The 22,612-nt window shown below is 45.5% G+C and overlaps 1 protein-coding gene across 1 annotated transcript in view; it reads left to right on the top strand.

Moving 5' to 3' along the window:
* Nucleotides 1-22,297, top strand: part of LOC126188443 (uncharacterized) — a 29,095-nt gene extending 6,798 nt beyond the window's left edge. The window contains exon 2 of the mRNA XM_049930048.1: nt 21,632-22,297. Within this exon, the coding sequence (XP_049786005.1) occupies nt 21,632-22,297 (666 nt within the window). The remainder of the gene's footprint in view (nt 1-21,631) is intronic.
* The last annotated feature ends 315 nt before the right edge of the window (nt 22,298-22,612 follow it).

Below are 22,612 nucleotides of genomic sequence, written 5' to 3'. Positions count from 1 at the left end.
TAGTCCGTGGAGAGCCAGATCCTCAGGTCTGTTTCCGATGGAACAAGTGTGGGACCAGGTCAGACGTCAATTCCGTCTCAGTGCCAGTGTCCAGGATATCAAGGTCATGTTGCAACAGGTGTGGCGCATTTAGCCTCAGGAGAGGATGAAACGGCTTTAAGACACCTTTCCCAACTCCACAAGTGCATCAGCGCGTCCAGGCCAGAGGAGGTGCAATGTCAGATTTCCAAATGAGCGCATACTGGCAACTTCAGCTTATTAAAATTATCAATATACCGTAATCATGCTGGCAAGTTCCTTGTAACTGTGACTCGATATTGTAGTCACTCCGATAACATCACCTGAGATTTTTTTGGCTTTCCCCTCCCTTCTGGGTGCTTCAGTTCTTCTTTCAGACACTGTACATAAAAACCCATATTCTGAACTTCTGAAGATGGGTGATTACCTACTTGAAACTACACAGTCCAGTCATATTGATGCGACCGCCGCCTATATTCGACATCAGCGTGCAATAACCGCTCATAGAGGGTGGATGGGAGCACTCGCAGTTATTAAATTTTCTCACACGGCTGTCTCTCACTGCATTTGTCCTGTCGAAATATCGGCGGTAGTCGCAGACGTCGCCCGGTATACATTCCCGTAAGTCGTTTGAATATTTTACACTCCGAGAGAAAACTTAAGTTTCATACTAGTTTAGAAATATCTACCGCCTGTGTAATGGTTAGGTGCTCTCTGTAGTTACTAGTTTATTACATTCATACTTCAAATGCTCAATGATTTTGTTAAGATATCTTTTTAACTGTTGTGTACGCTAGTCTTTTAACCGACAGTGAGACACTGTAGCCCGCCAAATAACTACCGGTACTGCCAACAATTTTCTCAGCACCGTTATTGAAACCGACTTCCTCGTCTTCGAGTAATCGTTATTTCAGCACAAACGTATGTCAGCTGCTTCTATCATGGGAGGAGTACCTGCATATACTAAGATTCCGCCTATTTAGGTAGGTCTTTACGTTGTCATTGTTGTTGTTGTTGTTGTTGTTGTTGTGATCTTCAGTCCTGAGACTGGTTTGATGCAGCTCTCCATGCTACTCTATCCTGTGCAAGCTTCTTCATGTCCCAGTACCTACTGCAACCTACATCCTTCTAAATCTGCTTAGTGTATTCATCTCTTGGTCTCCCTCTACGATTTTTACCCTCCACGTTGCCCTCCAATACTAGACTGGTGATCCCTTGATGCCTCAGAACATGTCCTACCAACCGATCCCTTGTTCTAGTCAAGTTGTACCACAAACTTCTCTTCTCCCCAATCCTGTTCAATACTTCCTCATTAGTTATGTGATCTACCCATCTAATCTTCAGCATTCTTCTGCAGCACCACATTTCAAAAGCTTCTATTCTCTTCTTGTCCAAACTATTTATCATCCATGTTTCACTTCCATACATGGCCACACTCCATACAAACACTTTCAGAAATGACTTCCTGACATTTAAATCTATACTCGATGTTAACAAATTTCTCATCTTAAGAAACGCTTTCCTTGCCATTGTCAGTCTACATTTTATATCTTCTCTACTTTGACCATCATCAGTTATTTTGCTCTCCAAATAGCAAAACTCCTTTACTACTTTAAGTGTCTGATTTCCTAATCTAATTCCCTCAGCATCACCCGACTTAATTGGACTACATTCCATTATCCTCGTTTTGCTTTTGTTGATGTTCATCTTATATCCTCCTTAAGACATTATCCATTCCGTTCAACTGCTCTTCCAAGTCCTTTGCTGTCTCTGACAGAATTACAATGTCATCGGCGAACCTCAAAGTTTTTATTTCTTCTCCATGTATTTTAATACCTACTCCGAATTTTTCTTTTGTTTCCTTTACTGCTTGTTCAATATACAGGTTGAATAACATCGGGGAGAGGCTACAACCCTGTCTCACTCCCTTCCCAACCATTGCTTCTCTTTCATGTCCCTCGATTCTTATAACTGCCATTTGGGTGCTGTACAAATTGTAATAGCCTTTCGCTCCCTGTATTTTACCCCTGCCACCTTCAGAATTTGAAAGAGAGTATTCCAGTCATTTCAGTCAACATTTTCAAAGCTTTCTCTGAGTCTACAAATTCTAGAAAGTTGTTTTGCATTTTCTTAATCTAGCTTCTAAGGTAAGTCGTAGGGTCAGTATTGCCTCACGTGTTCCCATATTTCTACGGAATCCAAACTGATCTTCCCCGAGGTCGGCTTCTACTAGTTTTTCCATTCGTCTGTAAAGAATTCGCGTTAGTATTTTGCAGCTGTGACTTATTAAACTGATAGTTAGGTAATTTTCACATCTGTCAACACCTGCTGTCTTGGGATTGGAATTATTATATTCTTCTTGAAGTCTGAGGGCATTTCGCCTGTTTCATACATCTTGCTCACCAGATGGTAGAGTTTTGTCAGGACTGGCTCTCCCAAGGCCGTCATTAGTTCCAATGGAATGTTGTCTACTCCGGTGGCCTTGTTTCGACCCAGGTCTTTCAGTGCTCTGTCAAACTCTTCACGCAGTATCGTATCTCCCATTTCATCTTCATCTACATCCTCTTCCATTTCCATAATATTGTCCTCAAGTACATCGCCCTTATATGGACTCTCTATATACTCCTTCCACCTTTCTGCTTTCCCTTATTTGCTTAGAACTGGGTTTCCATCTGAGCTCTTGATGTTCATACAAGTGGTTCTCTTTTCTCCAAAAGACTCTTTAATTTTCCTGTAGGCGGTATCTATCTTACCCCTAGTGAGATAAGCCTCTACATCCTTACATTTGTCCTCTAGCCATCCCTGCTTAGCCATTTTGCACTTCCTGTCGATCTCATTTTTGAGACGTTTGTATTCCTTTTTGCCAGCTTCATTTACTGTATTTTTATATTTTCTCCTTTCATCAATTAAAATCAAAATTTCTTCTGTTACCCAAGGATTTCTACTAGCCCTCGTCTTTTTACCTACTTGTTCCTCTGCTGCCTTCACTACTTCATCCCTCAAAGCTACCCATTCTTCTTCTACTGTATTTCTTTCCCCCATTCCTGTCAATTGTTCCCTTATGCTCTCCCTGAAACTCTGTACAACCTCTGGTTTAGTCAGTTGATCCAGGTCCCATTTCCTTAAATTCCCACCTTTTTGCAGTTTCTTCAGTTTTAATCTACAGGTCACAACCAATAGATTGTGTTCAGAGTCTACATCTGCCCCTGGAAATGTCTTACAATTTAAAACCTGGTTCCTAAATCTCTGTCTTACCATTATATAATCATCTGATATCTTTTAGTATCTCCAGGTTCTTCCATTTATACAGCCTTCTTTTACGATTCTTGAACCAAGTGTTAGCTATGATTAAGTTGTGCTCTGTGCAAAATTCAACCAGACGGCTTCCTCTTTCATTTCTTAGCGCCAATCCATATTCACCTACTACGTTTCCTTCTCTCCCTTTTCCTACTACCGCATTCCAGCCACCCATGACTATTAAATTTTCGTCACCCTTCGGTATCTGAATAATTTCTTTTATTCCATCATACATTTCATCAATTTCTTCGTCATCTGCAGAGCTAGTTGGCATATAAACTTGTACTACTGTAGTAGGCGTGGGCTTCGTATCTATCTTGGCCACAATAATGCGTTCACTATGCTGTTTATAGTAGCTTACCCGCATTCCTATTTTCCTATTCATTATTAAACATTCTCCTGCATTACCCCAATTTGATTTTGTTCCTCCTGCCACCGAACTTCACTAATACCACTATATCTAACTTTAACCTATTCATTTCCCTTTTTAAATTTTCTAACCTACCTGCCCGATTAAGGGATCTGACATTCCACGCTCCGATCCGTAGAACGCCAGTTTTCTTTCTGCTGATAACGACATCCTCTTGAGTAGTCCCTGCCCGGAGATCCGAATGGGGGACTATTTTACCTCCGGAATATTTTACCCAAGAGGACGCCATCATCATTTAATCATACAGTAAAGCTGCATGCCCTCGGAAAAAATTACGGCCGTAGTTTCCCCTTGCTTTTAGCCGTTCGCAGTACCAGCACAGAAAGGCCGTTTTGGTTAGTGTTACAAGGCCAGATTAGTCAATCATCCAGACTGTTGCGCTTGCAACTACTGAAAAGGCTGCTGCCCCTCTTCAGGAACCACACGTTTGTCTGGCCTCTCAACAGATACCCCTCCGTTGTAGTTGCACCTACGGTACGGCTATCTGTATCGCTGAGGCACGCAAGCCTCCCCACCAACGGCAAGGTCCATGGCTCATGGGGCGGGGGGGGGAGGCTTTACGTCGTGTCTTGCAAATATTGTACGACCCAGCTACGGGCAGTAATATAGCTAGCTGACGGCAGAGTGTAAGTAAATGCCTACTGACTTCACGGAAGGTGCGCATAAGGCCTGAAAGTTCATTTCCTTTCCTTAATTTCTTTCTCAGTCTTCTGTGGTTATGTTTGAGTGGTGTCGCGCGTAAAGATAACTGAGCAGTTATCAATTTGGAGAGCAGATGTCGTAATGGGGCAATGTGAAGGCGATATCGCTTCGGTTGCTGGACTGGAGCGCCCAGTATTACGTGGCAGTAGTGGAGGGTATGCAAGCGTTTGCGGGGGGGGGGGGGGGGGGACGCGGAAAAACAGTGCAGTCGTTACCGTAATGCGGAAACGGAGCGATTTTTTTGACTTCAAAAAGGCAATATGATCTTCAACTTTCGGGAAGCACTTCTGAAACTACTGAATTTGAAAACTTGTTCGCGTGTTGGAATGGTTATATATATCGTGCATAGCGAAATGGTGCTGTCTAGAACTGGCACCGAGACAACTGTGGTACACCGTGGCCGTAGATGAGAGGGGCGAGCGACGGCTGCCGAGTGTGTACGAGCGAACAGACGTGCAGCTGTTGAGCAACTAATTGCTCAGATAAACCATGGGACTACCAACAGTGTTAAAATTCATGGCGAACACTTCAGCTGTTATTTATTTTGCCCAGTTCGCTAGTAGTTTCGGTCAAGCATAGGTGGCATAAACGGCAGGAAAGCCTTACCATTATTATTTTCAGCCATAATGTATATGTTTGTGAACCGTGACTGTGTGGGATAATTATTTATTTCAAGTTTCTGCTACCAGTCACTTTTTATTTTATGCTTAATTTAACATAATGCAACGCGTTTCGAACATGTTCTGTTGATCTTCAGGCGTTTATACATACATACATAGAGAAATGTTACTTAAAAATAAACAGTCTTAATCTAGATTAATATAGAACACTTTGTCCATTGTTTTTTACTGTAGGTGCTGCTGTGGCATTTGCGGGGGGAGCAGGGGGGCAGTGTATGACTAGAAATCAAAATCTGTGATGTCTTCTGCTGGTTTTCTTCTTTGTGGTTGACTATGTATATCACAGCAATTTCATCGTCTTTTTGTTTTTGTGATTGATGCTTGGATTTATATTATGCTTCAAACCCTTATTTAGTAGTGTCATTTCTGTCTGACTGAATTCAATGTTGGTTGAATTTACAACTCTTGGGAAAAATAGATGATGAAATTGCTGTGATATACATAGTCAACCACAAAGAAGAAAACCAGCAGAAGACATCACTGATTTTGATTTCTAGCCATACACTGCCTCCCAGCTCCCCCCGCAAATGCCACACCAGCGCCTACAGTAAAAAACCATGGACAGAGTGTTCCAGATTAATTAGTTTAGGACTGTTTATTTTTAATTAACATTTCTCTATGTATGTATGTATGTATGTATAAACGTCTGAAGATGAACAGAACATGTTCGAAATGCGTTGCATTATGTTAAATTAAGCATAAAATAAAAAGTGACTGGTAGCAGAAACTTGAAATAAATAATTGAAGCTATACCATAATTTGAACAAAAGTAATTTTCTCTTTTAAGCCCACCATAGTGCGTAGAAAATTTCTCACAATAATAACTGTGTACGATAATTTTCGTCGAGAAGCAAGTCCACATCGACAGCTACTTACGCACTATATTACTAGCTGTAACACACTGTGTTACTAGCTGTCGATGTGGACTTGCTTCTTGACGAAAATTACCGTACACAGTTATTACGGTGAGAAATTTTTTACGCACTATGGTGGGCTTAAAAGAGCAAATTACTTTTGTTCAAATTATGGTATAGCTTTCGTGCCGTTTATGCCAACTAAGCTGGGTAATGTTCACTGACCTAAACTAGTAGCGAATTGTACAAAATAAATGACAGCTGCAGGTTTCAGCATTAATTTTAACAGCTGTTTGACGGCTGAATATCCCCACCTGCAAACACACATATACTGCCAACAATGTCTCCTTAACGACCGTTCAGGTGACTGTTTCTTGCACCAGTACTGACTGCTGTTTATCGGCGACGAGGGCTGGCATTTGTATGCAACTGGACGTCCACTGTGTGGGTACAGGTGGCCTTTTCAGATGACAGATGGCCGTTGGAGTGTACGGTGTGAAACGTCTGAAAACAAACACTCCCGTTCTAGGCGCTTCAGTCAGGAGCCACGCGGCTGCTACGGTCGCAGTTTCGAATCCTGCCTCGGGCATGGATGTGTGTGATGTCCATAGGTTGGTTAGGTTTCAGTAGTTCCAAGTCGAGGGGACTGATGACATCAGATGTTAAGTCCCATAGTGCTTAGAGCCATTTGAACCATTTTTGAACAAACACCCTGCAACAGTCGTAGGAAGATTCCAGGCCGGAGGAGGAAGCAATATGGTCTGGTGAATGTTTTTCATGGCATTTCCTGGGTGACCTTGTCGTTCTGGAAGGCACAGGTGGATCAACACAAGTGTGCATCTCTCCTCGAGGATCATGTCCACCCATACATGCAGTTTGTGTTTCCTCAGCATGACGACATCTACCAACAGGACAATGCAACTTGTCACACAGATGTCAGTGTACGAGCATCATTCGAAGAACAGCGGGGCGAGTTTACCGTACTACACGGCCACCAAATTCCCCAGATTAAAACCCAATCGAGAATATGTCGAACCACCTCGACCGGGTTGCTCACGCCGTAGATTCTCAGCCTAGAAACCTATCGCAGCTGGCCACGGCGCTAGAGTCAGCATGGCTCCACATCCCTGTCTGACCCTTTCAGAACCCCATTGACGCTCTTCCTTCATGTCTCGCAGCGGGCCGCGCTGCAAAAGGTGGTTATTCAGGCTATTGACAGTTGGTCACATCAGTGTGACTGGATAGTGTAGTTACGCATTGTAAATAAAAAAAGAGAAGTCAAAATTAAGTGCCAGCTGAAGTTACATTAATACGTAAAATACAAATTTAGTTTTTCCGGCCGATTTACAGCCCCATCTTTGTCCGGTCTGTGCTTCGTCTCCAATAACACCATCGCCAACTTGACGTTAAACCGTACTTTCCTCTCTAGAGCACAGAGCACATCACTAAAACTTGCGCATCCTTCCTCTGGAAGACTGGTAGCCTCCGTCTCCTTTCACCGAGCGTTTCTCGAATAACGACCATCCCTCCAGCGTGTAAACTTAACATTATGGCCGTCCGACTCGCGTAGCAGAAACAGTACGTAGTGTGCGTTCAAGATCGGTAATGCTCTCCTTGTTTTAGTGGAGCAGCTAGGCGATAGATTACGTCGAAAGCTTTCCCGTACAAGCTGAAGGTTACACTCCCAGCACCTGTGTGGCAGCGGAGCCGGGCCCCCATTCCATTTATTCATGGGAGCAGTGCCTGCAAACAGCACGGTCCCGCCTTTACAGGTAGGCAGCCTTTGTCCCCGGTGGGACTGCAGACCGAATCGATGCGGGTCGCGCCTCTACGACTTCAGCGGGCAGACATCCTCGCTACTGCCACGTACGGAAACTGCGCGCTCCAGTCCGGCAACCGAGGCGAATCGCCTTCACGTTGCTCCGTTATGACATTTGCTCTCCAAACTCATAACCGCTCAGTTACCCTTGTTACGACACCAATCACACATGAATACAGAAGATTAAGAAGGGAATTAAGGAAAGGAAATGAACTTTCAGGTCTTATGCACGCCTTCCGTGAAGCCAATAGGCATTTAGTTACACACTGCCATCAGCTAGCTATATTACTGCCCGTAGGTGGGTCGTACAATATTTGTAAGACACGACGTTAAAGACCTACCTACATAGGCGGAATCTTAGTATATGCAGGTACTGTTCCCATGATACACTACTGGCCATAAAAAAGGCTACACCACGAAGATGACGTGCTACAGACGCGAAATTTAACCGACAGGAAGAAGATGTTGTGATATGCTAATGATTAGCTTTTCAGAGCATTCACACAAGGTTGGCGCCGGTGGCGACATCTACAACGTGCGGACATGAGGAAAGTTTCCAACCGATTTCTCATACACAAACAGCAATTTACCGGCGTTGCCTGGTGAAACGTTGTGATGCCCCGTGTAAGGAGGAGAAATGCGTACCATCACGTATCCGACTTTGATAAAGGTCGGATTGTAGCCTATCGCGATTGCGGTTTATCGCGACATTGCTGCTCACGTTGGTCGAGATCCAATGACTGTTATCAGAATACGGAATCGGTGGGTTCAGGAGGGTTATACGGAACGCCGTGCTGGATCCCAACGGCCTCGTATCACTAGCAGTCGAGATGACAGGCATCTTATCAGCATGGCTATAATGGATCGTGCAGCCACGTCTCGATCCCTGAGTCAACAGATGGGGACGTTTGCAAGGCAACAACCATCTGCACGAACAGTTCGACGACGTTTGCAGCAGCATGGACTGTCAGCTCGGAGACCATGGCTGCGGTTACCCTTGACGCTGCATCACAGACAGGAGCGCATGCGATGGTGTACTCAACGACGGACCTGGGTGCAAGAATGGCGAAACGTCATTTTTTCGGATGAATCCAGGTTCTGTTTACAGCATCATGATGGTCGCATCCGTGTTTGGCGACATCGCGGTGAACGCACATTGGAAGCGTGTATTCGTCATCGCCATTCTGGCGTAGCACCCGGCGTGATGGTATGGGGTTGCATTGGTTACACGTCTCGGTCACGTCTCATTCGCATTGACGGCACTTTGACTCTACCCGTGGCTCTACCCTTCATTCGATCCCTGCGAAACCTTACATTTCCGCTGGATAATGCACCACCGCATGTTGCAGGTCCTATACGGGCCTTTTTGGATACAGAAAATGTTCGACTGCTGCCCTGGCCAGCACAGTCTCCAGATCTCTCACCAATTGAAAAAGTCTGTTCAATGGTGGCCGAGCAATACACCAGTCACTACTCTTGATGAACCGTGGTATCGTGTTGAAGCTGCGTGGGCAGCTGTACCTGTACACACCATCCAAGCTCTGTTTGACTCAATGCCCAGGCGTATCAAGATCGTTATTATGGCCAGAGGCGGTTGTTCAGGGTACTGATTTCTCAGGATCTATGCATCCAAATCGCTTGAAAATGTAATCTTGTGTCAGTTCTAGTATAATATATTTGTCCAATGAATACCCGTTTATCATCTGCATTTCTTCTTGGTGTAGCAATTTTAATGGCCAGTAGTGTAGAAACAAATAATGACATACCTTTGTGCTCAAATCACGATTATTCGAAGACGCGGAAGTCGGTTTCAATAACGGTGCCGATAGAAATGTAGGCAGTACCGGTAGTTATTTGGCGGGCTGTAGTGTCTCAGTGCCGGTTAAAAGACTAGGTTACACATCAGTTAAAAGGCACTTTAATGAAATCATTACGTATTTGAAGTACGTGTGTAACGAACTACTAAATGCAGGGAGCACCTAACCATTGTACAAGACGGTAGGTAATCCTAAACTGACTATGAAACTCGAGTTTTCCCTCGGCGGGTAAAATACTGGAACAACGTATGGGAATGCTGCGGGGTGATGTCTGCTGCGACCGCCTATATTTCTACAGTACAAACGCAGTGAGAGACCGTTGTGCGAGGAACTTTAATACCTCGTTAGGACGGTCTACGCCGGCCAAAAAACCATAATGCACCACATACAGAAAGGCAACACACACACACACACACACACACACACACACACAAAACATCGTAAACTACTAGCGTCAAGACAACCAACTTCAGAAGTTATCGACTGTGAATATTAATGACCAACGCGTAATCTAGAACTCCGTCCCTCTGTTGTCTGACCAGGGAGGGAGCAGGATTTTTGTAGAATTTAAGCAGAAACCTCCGTCTCTATTTATAAGATCACTTGCTAATCTAATCTCAAATGGAATGAAATTTTCACTCTACAGCGGAGTGTGCACTGATATGAAACTTCCTGGCAGATTAAAACTGTGTGCCGGACCGACACTCAAACTCGCGACCTTTGCCTTTCGCGGGCAAGTGCTCTACCAACTGCAAGATTCGCAGGAGAGTTTGTGTGATGTTTGGAAGGTAGGAGACGAGGTACTGGCGGAATTAAAGCTGTGAGGACGGGGCGTGAGTCGTGCTTGGGTAGCTCAGTTGGTAGAGCACTTGACCGTTACATTTTCTGTATGTATTTTGGTTTCATCTCTAATTTTTTGTACTGTCGAATTCTGTCATAGTCTGCCACAAATAGTTTCTATTAAAACTGCCAAAGGCTTTTTTGAAATTAACTTGAACTTACACTCTTCTCTACAATATATCCATCTATTAGCAAATTAACTGTTCTCTTAAGTCCCAGGATATATTCTGTCAACCTACACATTCCTCCCTTCTCTCCCCCCTCCCCCGCTCCCTTTCTCCGGCCTCCTCCTCGCAGTACGATAAAGAGCCTCTTCATTACTATCCTACCAGCCAAGTCAATCTTCAGCACTTCAGAAAAAGACTTAATAATATACTACTTAAATTTATATTCGGTGTTAACGTTTTTCTCATTGACACAAAAGCTTTTCTTTATGTTGTGTCTGGATTTTACTTCTTTATTTCTGTCGTCTATTGCTTTCGTGTCCAATTAGCAAAGCTCGTCTACTATTTTTAGTCATTTCCTAAACGTATACAAATGAAATTGCTCTCCGTGTGTAGATGGAGAATTTTGTCGAGTCTGTCCGCCTTCCCACTCCTACTTCCTGAGAGCTATTCGCTAGCACCCAGATTTCACGCTCTGCCATTATATGATTATGTACACAGAGTGGGGAACTTAAACGTTTGAGCGCAAATGTCCCTGGAACAACAATAGATATTGAAAAACGGCTTTCGCGGGTATGAACGTAAGGCACGGGCTCATGAAAGTAAGTATCATGAGACGTTCTAAAACGTAAGCAAATATTATTTTCAACGCAAACTTATGATTTTTAAATAGACACCAGGTACTATTTCTTATGCAATCAGTAATTTGAAAAACCACAAAAAGAATGGTGTCGGTTGCAACGCAAAGCGTCAATTACCTCCCGAGAAATTGCAAAGTGAAGTTGACGCTTGAAATAAACAAAACGCGCCGCAGTTGCACATTCCGAGATGCAAGTTTGAAACCTACGTCGCTCGTAATCGCGATGTGATTGACGTACTGCTGTTGCACATCCCGATATCCAAGCGTGAACCCTACGTTGCTCGTAATCGCGATGTGATTGACATATTAGTGGTTAATATCACAATTTCAAAGATTAATGTAGCTGCGAGATAAATCATTGAAAATGTGAAATGCTGTTTCATTAATAACCTATGTAGCCGCCAGAATGCTGAATGCAAGCGTGCAAACGGGCGTGCACAGTGTTGTACAGGTGCCGGATGTCAATTTATGGGATGGAGATCCGTGCCTGTTGCAATTGGTCGATCTATTCAGGTACGATTAATGCTGTTTGCGGATGAGACTGGAGTTGTCGTCTGATGATTCCTCTTATGTGCTCGACTGAAGACAGATCTGGTGTCCGAACAGGCCAAGACTCACGTCGACACCCTTTAGAACATGTTGGGTTACAACAGCAGTATGTGGGCGTGCGTTATCCTGATGGAAAAACACCCCACGGACAGCTGTGAATGAATGGCAAGACAGCAGGTCGAATCACCAAACTGTCGGGATGTGTGGGGTAACCACGAGCGTTCTCTTGCTGTCGTACGAAATCGCACCCAAGACCATAACTCTAGGTCCAGCTTGTCTAGCAAACAGACAGGTTGGCTGCAGGCTCTCGACTGGTCTCCTTCTAACCAACATCACTGACACCAAGGCAGAACCAGCTTTCATCAGAAAATTCAACAGACCTCGATCTTGCCTTCCAATGAGCTCTTGCTTCGTTCCAATGTAATCGCAAATAGCGATGGTTTGTGGTCAGTGGAATGCACGCTACAGGGCGTCTGACTCGGAACTCTAATCAAAGTGATCAATTTATGACACTTTGTTGCGCTCAGATTGCTGCTACAAATACTGCACGATGCGCCAGATTTGTCTGCAGAACACGATGGTGTTCCATCCCGGAAGCCACATGTCCTTCCGGCGCCCAGTCTTCTTGCGGCGGTACATTTCTCGTGACCACCTCTGCGACCAATCGTATACAGTGGTTCCATTCCCGCTAAGTCTTTCTGCAATATCGCAGAAGGAACATACAGCTTCTCCATCTCCTTCAAGCTCAGTGAGGTGTTGATTGTTACGTCTTTGTAGCCTTGAAGACATTCCTGACTAACGTCAACTCACCACGTCCAATCTCAAAGATAACTAAGGCTCATGACCGTTAGACCGTGTTTTTAAAGCAAACTTCATATGCACTGTCATAGTGGCGTCACGAGCTCCGCTCTTATGCGACTGGCCTGAAATTTGAATAGACGTCATCTTTAAGTTGTAGAAACACTCCTACCAACCGTCGTTTATGTTGGACAACTCCTTCTTCGTAGATCCCCTCGCTTCTAAACTGATACTGTTATTGCTCAGCTTAGCCGCGTGTCCGTAGAGGGTGGTATATGTGACGTACAGTATGACTAGTCAGCATTTCCACCCGGAATTTGCGAGTGTAAGTCGGACATTCCTTGATCCGCTTTGGTGGGTCGTGTTGTCGGATTTCCTCCTACCTGTGCGCGGTGCAGCTCTCGTAAATGTCGTCCCGTGCAGATTCTTCATTGGCGCATTGGATGTCTCTGACGGTGGAAGGTAATTATCTGAAATTGCTGTCGATCAACTTTGGGGTATCTATTTACACGAAATTAACATTCAGAACGCCGTAATATCACTTTTATTCCTATCAGATCAATAATGAAACACTCATGTCACAAACTACTCGTAACCGAGAGCATGGCTACCATCGAACAAGACAGGAAGAGCTCTTAATGCCGACTGCTGACTTTGGCGCGCAGTCCGTATCTCTTGCTAGTTTCGTTATAGTTCTTGGATTTCCGATGAAGTTCGTACTTACTAAGATATGCATTTGTTAATGAACGGGTGTGAATTTTAACGAGGCAAAATTATTATAAATAGTATTAAACATCCATTCATGTTGTCATAAATAACTTTAATTATTAAATATAAATAAACAAAATCAGTGACTTTGGCGCCAATATGCCGGTACTTCCCGTCGTGTATATTTGCCAGGCTAACGCTTGTTGGTACGGTCCAGCGGCGCCGAGCCCCACCCCACTACGCGCGACATATGGTCGATTCGTCACCTAGCCAGCCAGCGTGGGAAATGCTCTCCGACTCATGGCCGGCTATCGTGAATACATCAATAAGAGACAATAATTTATTAAAACTGGTAAAAATGTCTTCCTTATCTCACCTGACATCCGATATTTCTTTTCGTCAGTGTATATCGTGGCAAACTGACTGTAATTTATATTGCGACCACAAATTACAGCTGCAGTATCCATCTTGGAGATAGCAGGCTACCGTCAGACGTCGCTAGATCGCGGAACGAGAGCTCGAGCATTTAACACAAACATGATTCCTAACTCTTATTTATTGATTAGTTGCCATTGTTCTACATGACATGTACCCTAGAAGATATTTTACTCCGTGTTTAACTGTTAATCTTATCATTAAATTCCACAGCGCCATACTAACACTGAGGCAGGTCGTGGATATAGTACCAACACAAGCCACTAGATCGCCGTCTCATCAAAAGATCGAACAGAACCCGAGATTTATCGGACTATGACGTAAACTGTTCGAATAATCGAGTCGTGCTCAAACACAAACCTAGTGAAAACTGAGCTGAAACAGTGGGAGACGAATTGTCCGAAAACTCAATGAGATACTTATCGCAGAATGTAACAACAGATGACGCAACAAATCATGTTTTCACACAGGTCGTCGCTTTCTGTTGACATCCAGTGATTCAAATATGCTCTTCTATTTTATGCGACTGTAGTCTTCCACGCTGAAAGGCATAATCAGTCTTAAATGATGATGATGATGATGATGATGATGATGTAGTCTTCCACGCAGCTTACATTTGCTGTACCAAGGAACAGGGCCAATCACTTTGTATGGCAGGTATTTAACCTCCCAGGTGACGACACAGCAGCTGGTGCATAATAAAACGAAAGTGATTGCAGTCACACGTTTGGTACAAATAAACATCGTCTGCAGGTGGTATACGGGAAATGGCTAACCAGCCACGGTAGTACCTTTCTAGAACACACAAATCCAGGATTAACCAGAGCGTACAAAGATTAATTACGTTATAAGTCAAACTCTCATGAATATACGTTTAAACAGAGGATACGACTAGTTTTTACGGAGAGGAGGAATATGACTCACCATCTAACAGCCCTGTCAGCTGCCGAGAGGCTGAGAGACAGTTTGGCAGCTGCCGCCAGCATCAACTGCAGAACGCGGACTGATTTATGGCCGAGCCGCCATTTAGATGCGGCACGAACGACGCTACCTCCAACGTCGCTTGATAATTGCTAATGACTCCGCCGGCTCACCGATGCTGGACACTGCTTTAATGCGAGAGTAAGAGCTACGCTGAGGTATGACGAATGACTGGGGCAGCAGTTAAGGAGCGAAGCAGGACGTAAATCACGGCGTGGCGCCGTGTTTTGCTGCCGCCGGCTCCTGTACCACCTGACGTGTAGGGCAGGCTGGCCTCTTTGTCCGGCTGCGAGTGACAATCGGCCTGCGCAACTGCGGCAGCACCAGCGCGCTCTATTAGGGTACGCACTAGCACGAGCTGCACCGGGCTCTCTCCGACGGTCTTCACGTTTGTGATCGTGATGACAAAGGAAATGGCTTTGCAATACGTATTTAAATACACTTAATGTTATTTGGAAACTTACGTCTTTCCAGATATCTATAATCTGCAAGGTACCTTAAAGCCGTCCATTCACAGGCTGATCGGTGCTACGACGCGCTAGCCGTCCCGCGTGACTATGTGCGCGACGGCGACTGCTTGGCGGGTCCTACCTGCTGCCTGCACTGGTGGAGTGTGGGCTAGCAGGTAGCGGTTCCGCAGTCAAGCGGACGCAGCCAAACCACGGACCCGACCGCTAAAATATCGGATGCCGGACATTTGCCACGCAGGACATTTGCCACACTTGCCCTTTCGCCAGGTAGCTTGAGTAGCGATCCGTCAGGTAAGGGACGCCCTTCCTCGTACTTCTTCTGTCCGCTTTCAAACCGCCGTCTCCACATCTTACTCGATACAACCAATACGTAAGGTACCTTCTTCTTCGACATCTTGGCCAAATACAGATATTTGTAACTTTTGGGAAACGAAAGCAATACTGACGATTATGTCAGTATGTAATTAGTTCTGCCAAGTATAAATATAGATCCCTCTGTCTGTACGGTAGCTTGACTTATGACCACAGCAGTTGAGTCCCATAGTGATCAGAGCCATTTTGTACGGTAGCTTCCTTTCACGCTTACTGATTGCGATAGAAACAGTCCATGGCCATGGGAGCAGCAAGAAAGGAACGATGTAAAGAGAATGCGAATGTACGCTAATCATTTCTTTTTGGCCACTGCATTTGTGCCTACTTTAATTACTACAACTGCATGCCCAAAAGACAATAAGGAAAGAAGAAATGGGTATGTGAATGTTCGGAAAGAAGAACGACATACTCAATATTAATTTACTCTGCAAAATGCGATGTCCCTTGCGGCGAAACATTAGTTAATAAATTGTAGCGGGACAATGTTCAAAACATGACTGAAAATATGTTCACTAAATAGAGATAAGAACATCTATGACTGACATGTCATCGAAAGTCGACGTACAATTTTAAAATGTTAAGAATAAGGAAATGAAGTAATACAGAATGCTATGCTTGTAACGTACGTTGTTGTTCTACATTGTATAGCTCTGGTATTTACAGGGTCACAGAGAAAGCATTCTAGGTTTTGGAGGGAAAAGCCGTAGTTGTAATGATCTACACTACAACAGAAACAAGAAGCACAACTTAAGGAAAAATAATGTAATGTGTCTTCCAGCTCACAAGCGAAATTGAAGCAGATAGTTCCTATGACTCAGTATAGGCAGAGGTTATATTCGACAACCGGAATAAATTAATAACTGGCTCCTTTTACCGACTACCGGTCTCAGATGAAACAGTTGCTGAACAGTTCAAAGGAAACTTGACTCCTATCACAAATAGGTACCCTACTCCTACAATTATAGTTGGTAGTGACTTCAAGCTACCTTCCGTATGTTGACAAAAATACATTTTCAGACCGTATTGTAGATAGAAAACAACTTCCGTAATTGTTCTAAATGCTTTTTTAAAAATTATTTTGAACAATTAGTTCACGAGGCCATTGAAATTGTAAATGGTTACGAAAACACTCTTGACCTCTTAGCCACAAATAATTTTGAGCATCACGACGGATACAGGGATCAGTGAACACACAATCGTAACGAGGCTCAATTCCGTAACAAAGAAATTCACCAAAACTAAACGCGAAATATATCTATTTATAAAAGCAACTAAAAATTCGGTTGACGTCTTTCTAAGAGACAGTCTCCAATCCTTCCAAACTATGTAAGTGAAGACCATAAGTGGCTTAAGTTCAAAGAAATAATATCAACAGCAGTCGAGAGATTCTTACCAAATAAATTAATAAGAGATGGATCTGATCCCCCATGGTACACGAAACACGACAGAAAGCTGCTGCAGGAGCACCGAAAAAGGCAAATATAATTTAGAGGAACGCAAAATCTCCAAAATTGGTGAAGTTTTACCGAAGCTCGAAATTTGGTGCTGATTTCAGTGCGAGATGCATTCAGTAGTTGCTACAACGAATCTCTCTCTAGAAATGTGGCGGAAAATCCAAAGAGATTCTGGTTCTATGTTAAGTAAACCAGCGGAAAAGCTCAGCAAGCGATGAGGAGGGGGAGACAAGGGACCCAACCCTTCGGAGCAGGTAAAATCGTGGCAAATGTCCGGCGTGGCAAATGTCCGCACACCAAAATATCGCCCACACACAGGCGTACGGGTCGGTAGACGCGCACGGAAGTGGGGGACGGCCGACTAGTCGGCCTATGTATGGGGGTCTTTGCAGTGTGTGTCTGCCAGTCTAGCTCAGTGATCAGCACGTCTGGCTCCTATGCGGAGGACCGGAGTTCGATCCCTGGTAATTCCTCGGTGGTAGGGCTGGAACGAACTGCACTCGGGCCTCGTGATACCAGTAGAGGAGCCATTTGAGTGAGAAGTAGTGGCTACGGACGGAAAAGCATTTTACTAAGCCCATGCCTCTACACACCAATGACTCAACTGGCTCAAGATGGCACAGAGGCCAGTCCCAATTCGATGGTCTGGGCCAGAACGCAGAGCTACCTTGCAGTGTGTAGCCGGGTGATTAAATAGTAGCTGTACACACTTCGTGAGAGTAATGTATGCAATTAAATAAGAGTAAAACGTTAAATAATGTTTTGTCTGAACTTTCTTTATTTCAACATTATGCAGGAGAGCAGGGATCACTAGTGCAACATATAGAACACAAAATTAACTGTTCTCCGAGAACAATGACGTGAAAGGATCGGAAATTCAACTCAACCCTGTACTGTGCATTTTGCCCTGGACATGTTCGGAATGATGTCCATGTAGACAGTGGCAGTGATGTGCTCGACTTCTTACCACTCTCGGAATGTTGCAGGCTCCGTTCATCTCATTCTGCACAGCTGCACAGCTGTTTTCAGTTCACTGCTGTAGTTGTGCTACATTCTCATCTGCAACACCATACATGGTCCCCTTCAGACGGCCCCAAAATTAGAGATGCAGGAGTTAAGATGTGGAGATCCTGCAGGCCAAGCAACTGGTTCTTCATGACCTGTCCACTTTGAGATGCTCTCTTGCATCCCAACTGAAATGTGCAGGTACACCATTGACAGAGTAAAATTTGTCGATATGCAGGTGAACATGACATGCCAAAAGCCTGCACTGGCTCATGACTTAATGCCTACCACAAATAATATTATATATATATATGCGTTGAGACCCTATAGGAACCCACAGAGCATTCTGCCTCCTTTGAGCATGCTTGCTTATGTTCCACGATTCTCTGATTTTTTTTTCTCTCCACGGAGTCTCTTTCTTTTCTCAGGCCACTTTGTCCCTGGTTCCTGTGGGACTACATTCTCTGACCAAACATCCCATTTGTATAGTTTGTCTCTGTATATGTTCTTCTCTTGAACTTGTGCTGGATGGATGTGTGCTTTTTCTAGGTCGAGTTTGACTTCAGTGAGTCATTTTGTTGTTGTGTTGACTCCTTGTGTTCAAATGGTTCAAATGGCTCTGAGCACTATGGAACTTAACTGCTGAGGTCAACAGTCCCCTAGAACGTAGGACTACTTAAACCTGACTAACCTAAGGACATCACACACATCCATGTCCGAGGCAGGATTCAAACCTGCGACCGTAGCGGTCGCGCGGTTCCAGACTTAGCGCATAGAACCGCTCGGCCACTCCGGCCGGCACCCCTTGTGTATATGTCAGAATTCTGTTGGTGTGTCTCTTTGGTGGTAGCCTGCCTGTCTACACATAGAACTGTAACCTTCTTTTTCTGACATCTTCTGCTAGGTTTGACATCTTCTCCGTGGTTTTCCTAGAGTGTAAGCTTTGGGCAGAGAATTTTTCTCGTGATTTTGCGTTCTTCCTTCGGTATACTTCCCATGTCGCATTTCGTATGGAGTGTTAGTGCCTCACTTCCATACTGTATTTCAGGCTTCGTTGCTGTGCTGTAGTGTCTGATCTTTCTTTGAACAGACATGTATTTCTTATGTCTTGTGTCCTGCCATAAGCTCTCTTCATTTTTTGTAGTCTAGTCTTCTGTGAGATCTTTACTCCTCTTGTAGATTCGAGGTTTTCAACTCTGTTTTCCTTGCCGTATTTTGCGTTTAATTTTTGTATGTTTAATTTTGAGCAGACGAATTCAAACTTCTGGCAATACTTTTACAGGGGACTGATGACCTCAGACGTTAAGTCCCATAGTGCTCAGAGCCATTTTTGAACCAGAAAAAAAAAATACTTTTACAGGCCATCTTTTTCTGCACATTCTTTTAGTATTTGTGATTGTTGGCTGCTGTAGCTTCGTTTTCCGAAAGTATGGCCACGTAGTCGGCGAAAGCTAGTTTTGTTTTGTGACGTGTTCCCCATCCTACAAGGATGCACAGAACGAACAGTGTATCAAATCTAATCTATAAATGTCGCTGACATGATTTTCTTCACACCTGAACGTGTCCAAGGGGACATCTTGCGGTGTCTTGTGGTTTATCACTGGCCATAAGTCAACTGCGTGTTCCACGAACGTGTGACGTCGCTTCATGCAGCACATCGAGCAACTCGCACCATTCTTCTGCCTGAGGTGTACCATGTGGGGAGGTACAACACCCGAATGAGAAACACTGTCATGTTTAAGGTGACGGTGATGACTGTGCAAGGTGTTTATAATCACATTTTCGTCCCTTGAAACAGTGTTATATGGTAAACTAATTATCGCATGAGTACCAATCTGTATGGGAATGATATTCAGGCTGCGCGCTGTAGGATTTGCGTTGTTAGTAGTGTCAGTGTCGTGATTTGTCGTTAGGTGCCGGTGCTAGCACGATGACGAAGGGCCGAAACACGAGCATCAGCGTGCATTACAGTTGCTCGCACTCAGCACAGGTCTGGACAAGGTGAAGAGGGCTTTACTCATAAAGCTGTTTTATCACAACAACAGCAGTTGTGCTGTTGCTCTTCGTGAGAATCGACGCATTTAAGAAATACGAAGTGGTCCTCTTTTTCGCTGCGGGGTTGAAGAAAAGGATTCGGAAGTTCAAATTAACTGGCGATGTGGGATCTGCTCCTGGGAGGAGCCAACAACCAATTTCGCCACAAATTGTTGAAGAAGTTGGTGTCGCCATGGCGGAGAATGCTGGGCGCAATGTGCGATCTGCGAGAATTGCACGAGCTGTGTGCCCCCGTCCGGGTTCCCGGGTTCGATTCCCGGCGGGGTCAGGGATTTTCTCTGCTTCGTGATGACTGGGTGTTGTGTGATGTCCTTAGGTTAGTTAGGTTTAGGTAGTTCTAAGTTCTAGGGGACTGATGACCATAGATGTTAAGTCCCATAGTGCTCAGAGCCATTTGAACGAGTTGTGTGTTTCGAAAGCTAACATTCCATGGTACACCGTTTGAAAAGCGGTGCGAACAGTTGTGCAATGGTACATGTAGAGCAGTTCGAAAATGTCGCGTATGCAGTTCGTCGTCACATTGACCAACGTTTGTAACCTGGAGTATAGACATAGTGTGCTGTTAACAAATAGTTCAAATGGCTCTGAGCACTATGGGACTTAACATCTGAGGTCATAAGTCCCCTAGACTTAGAACTACTTAAACCTAACTAACCTAAGGACATCACGCACATCCACGCCCGAGGCAGGACTCGAACCTACGACTGTAGCAACAGCGCGGTTCCGGACTGAAGCGCCTAGAACCGCTCGGCCACAATGGCCGGCTGTTAGCAAATCTTACCCTCTCATGTGGAAATTGAAATGTGTTTCTTTCGATGGTTTATTCGTTATTTCTCTTCTGCAAGTGCATACAAGTGTGTCCTCGAAAGTTTCATTGTTCTACGATCACTCGTTTTTCAAGGGAGCCCTCTCAACTAGCGGAAGTTTAATTACAATTGATAACTACCCCGTAGATTTCAGTTTGTCTGAATGACGATCTGGGTGGTCTAAACGGCTGAACTATGGGAAGTTGGCTATTTTGCAAATCAGTCTGTGTGTCATAGTAGTCCTGGACTGTGAGCGATGCCTAGGGAGAGTAGTGCGGTTTTTGTGGTTTCCAGATATGATGACCGCGTAATAGTGTACTGCTTTCTGGATCACTATATATTACACCAGTCGCTGAAACGAGTGCCACAAAAATTTTTCCTGTTTTTGAGGACCACCTCGCTTCAGTGACTGGAACATTAGCAGATCCGTTCATTTTCTGATATGTACCACTTCTTCGGCAGTATCCTCAATTTTATGACTATGAAACGACCAGTGTATGTGATTTAGTCGGAAAGGTAATCTTTGTGGCCACAGCGCATGCTTTCTCTAGTTGGTCGTTTTATTGGTAGTAGTGCCTGGCACTAGCTGTCTTCATCATCAAAATTGCACACGGAGAATTAAGAGGCGGAGGCAGCACAAAACAGGCAGCGCGCAGCGCCCATTGCAGCTGCTGCACCGCTCCCATCTGTTCCAGGGGAATCGACTGAGGTGGTGTGTGGTCTTTGTCTTGTTTCAGGTGAAGATCTGGTTCCAGAACCGGCGCACCAAGTGGAAGAAGCAGGACAACATCAGCAACGCGGAGGCCGCCGAGCACAAGAACCAGGCGACGGGCAAGCCAGAGGGCGGCGCCGCCAAGCCCAAGGAGGGCGCGCCTGCCAAGCCGGCGCAGCCGGGGGCCAAGGCGGCGCCGTTGGCTGCGCTGCCCGGTGCCAAGCTGGGGGCGGGGGGCGGCGCCGCGTCAGCTCCCGCGCCGGCCACCGGGGGCGGGGGGCCCGCGGCCGCTCCAGCGTCGCTGCCGTCGCCCAGCAGCGGGGAGGACCACTCCAACGCGTCCGTCTTCACGGCCGGCGACGGCTCCGCCTCCGAGTCGTGCTTCGGCGACCCCACGCAGCCGCCGCCCCCGCCGCCACCGCACCACGTGCTGACGGTGAGCGTGCAGGACAGCAGCCGGTCGCCCACCGTGTCGCCGCCCAAGACGCCGGCGCTGGCGCCGACGCCGCCTTCCGTCGCCGCCCCCGTGCCCATGGTGGTGGATCCCCTGCCGGCGCCGACGCCCCCGACGCCGACGCCCGCCCCCGCCGCCGTCTCGACGCCGCCCCTCGCCGTGCAGATGCAGATGTCCGCTCCGCTGGCGCAGCCCGAGCTGATGGAGGCGCCGCGGCCCGTGTCGCCCTCCAGCTAACTACGCGACAAGCAGCGCCGACAAGCAGGACTGCAGGCGCACCGCGAGCTCTGAGCGCTCACTCCCTACAAAACTTGTGTCTTTGTAGCTCCGAGGAGGGTCCTTCCCGAAGCTCGCCAAAGCTGGAGGAATTTGCGACGGCAGTGTTGTGCCACGCTTGTGACGAAATGACTCAGGACGGAGCGTTTCAGGTCCCGTACGGGGGACAGGACATGACAGACGTGTGCCATACGTTTACGATGCTATTTTTCCTTACGTTCTCGTTACAGTGTTTGTTACTACAGCGCCCACCTGTCAGGGCAGGTAAACTCTTTG

Source organism: Schistocerca cancellata, chromosome 5, assembly GCF_023864275.1.
Source record: "Schistocerca cancellata isolate TAMUIC-IGC-003103 chromosome 5, iqSchCanc2.1, whole genome shotgun sequence".
NCBI lineage: Eukaryota > Metazoa > Arthropoda > Insecta > Orthoptera > Acrididae > Schistocerca > Schistocerca cancellata.
This window is presented reverse-complemented; position numbering and strand designations above follow the sequence as displayed.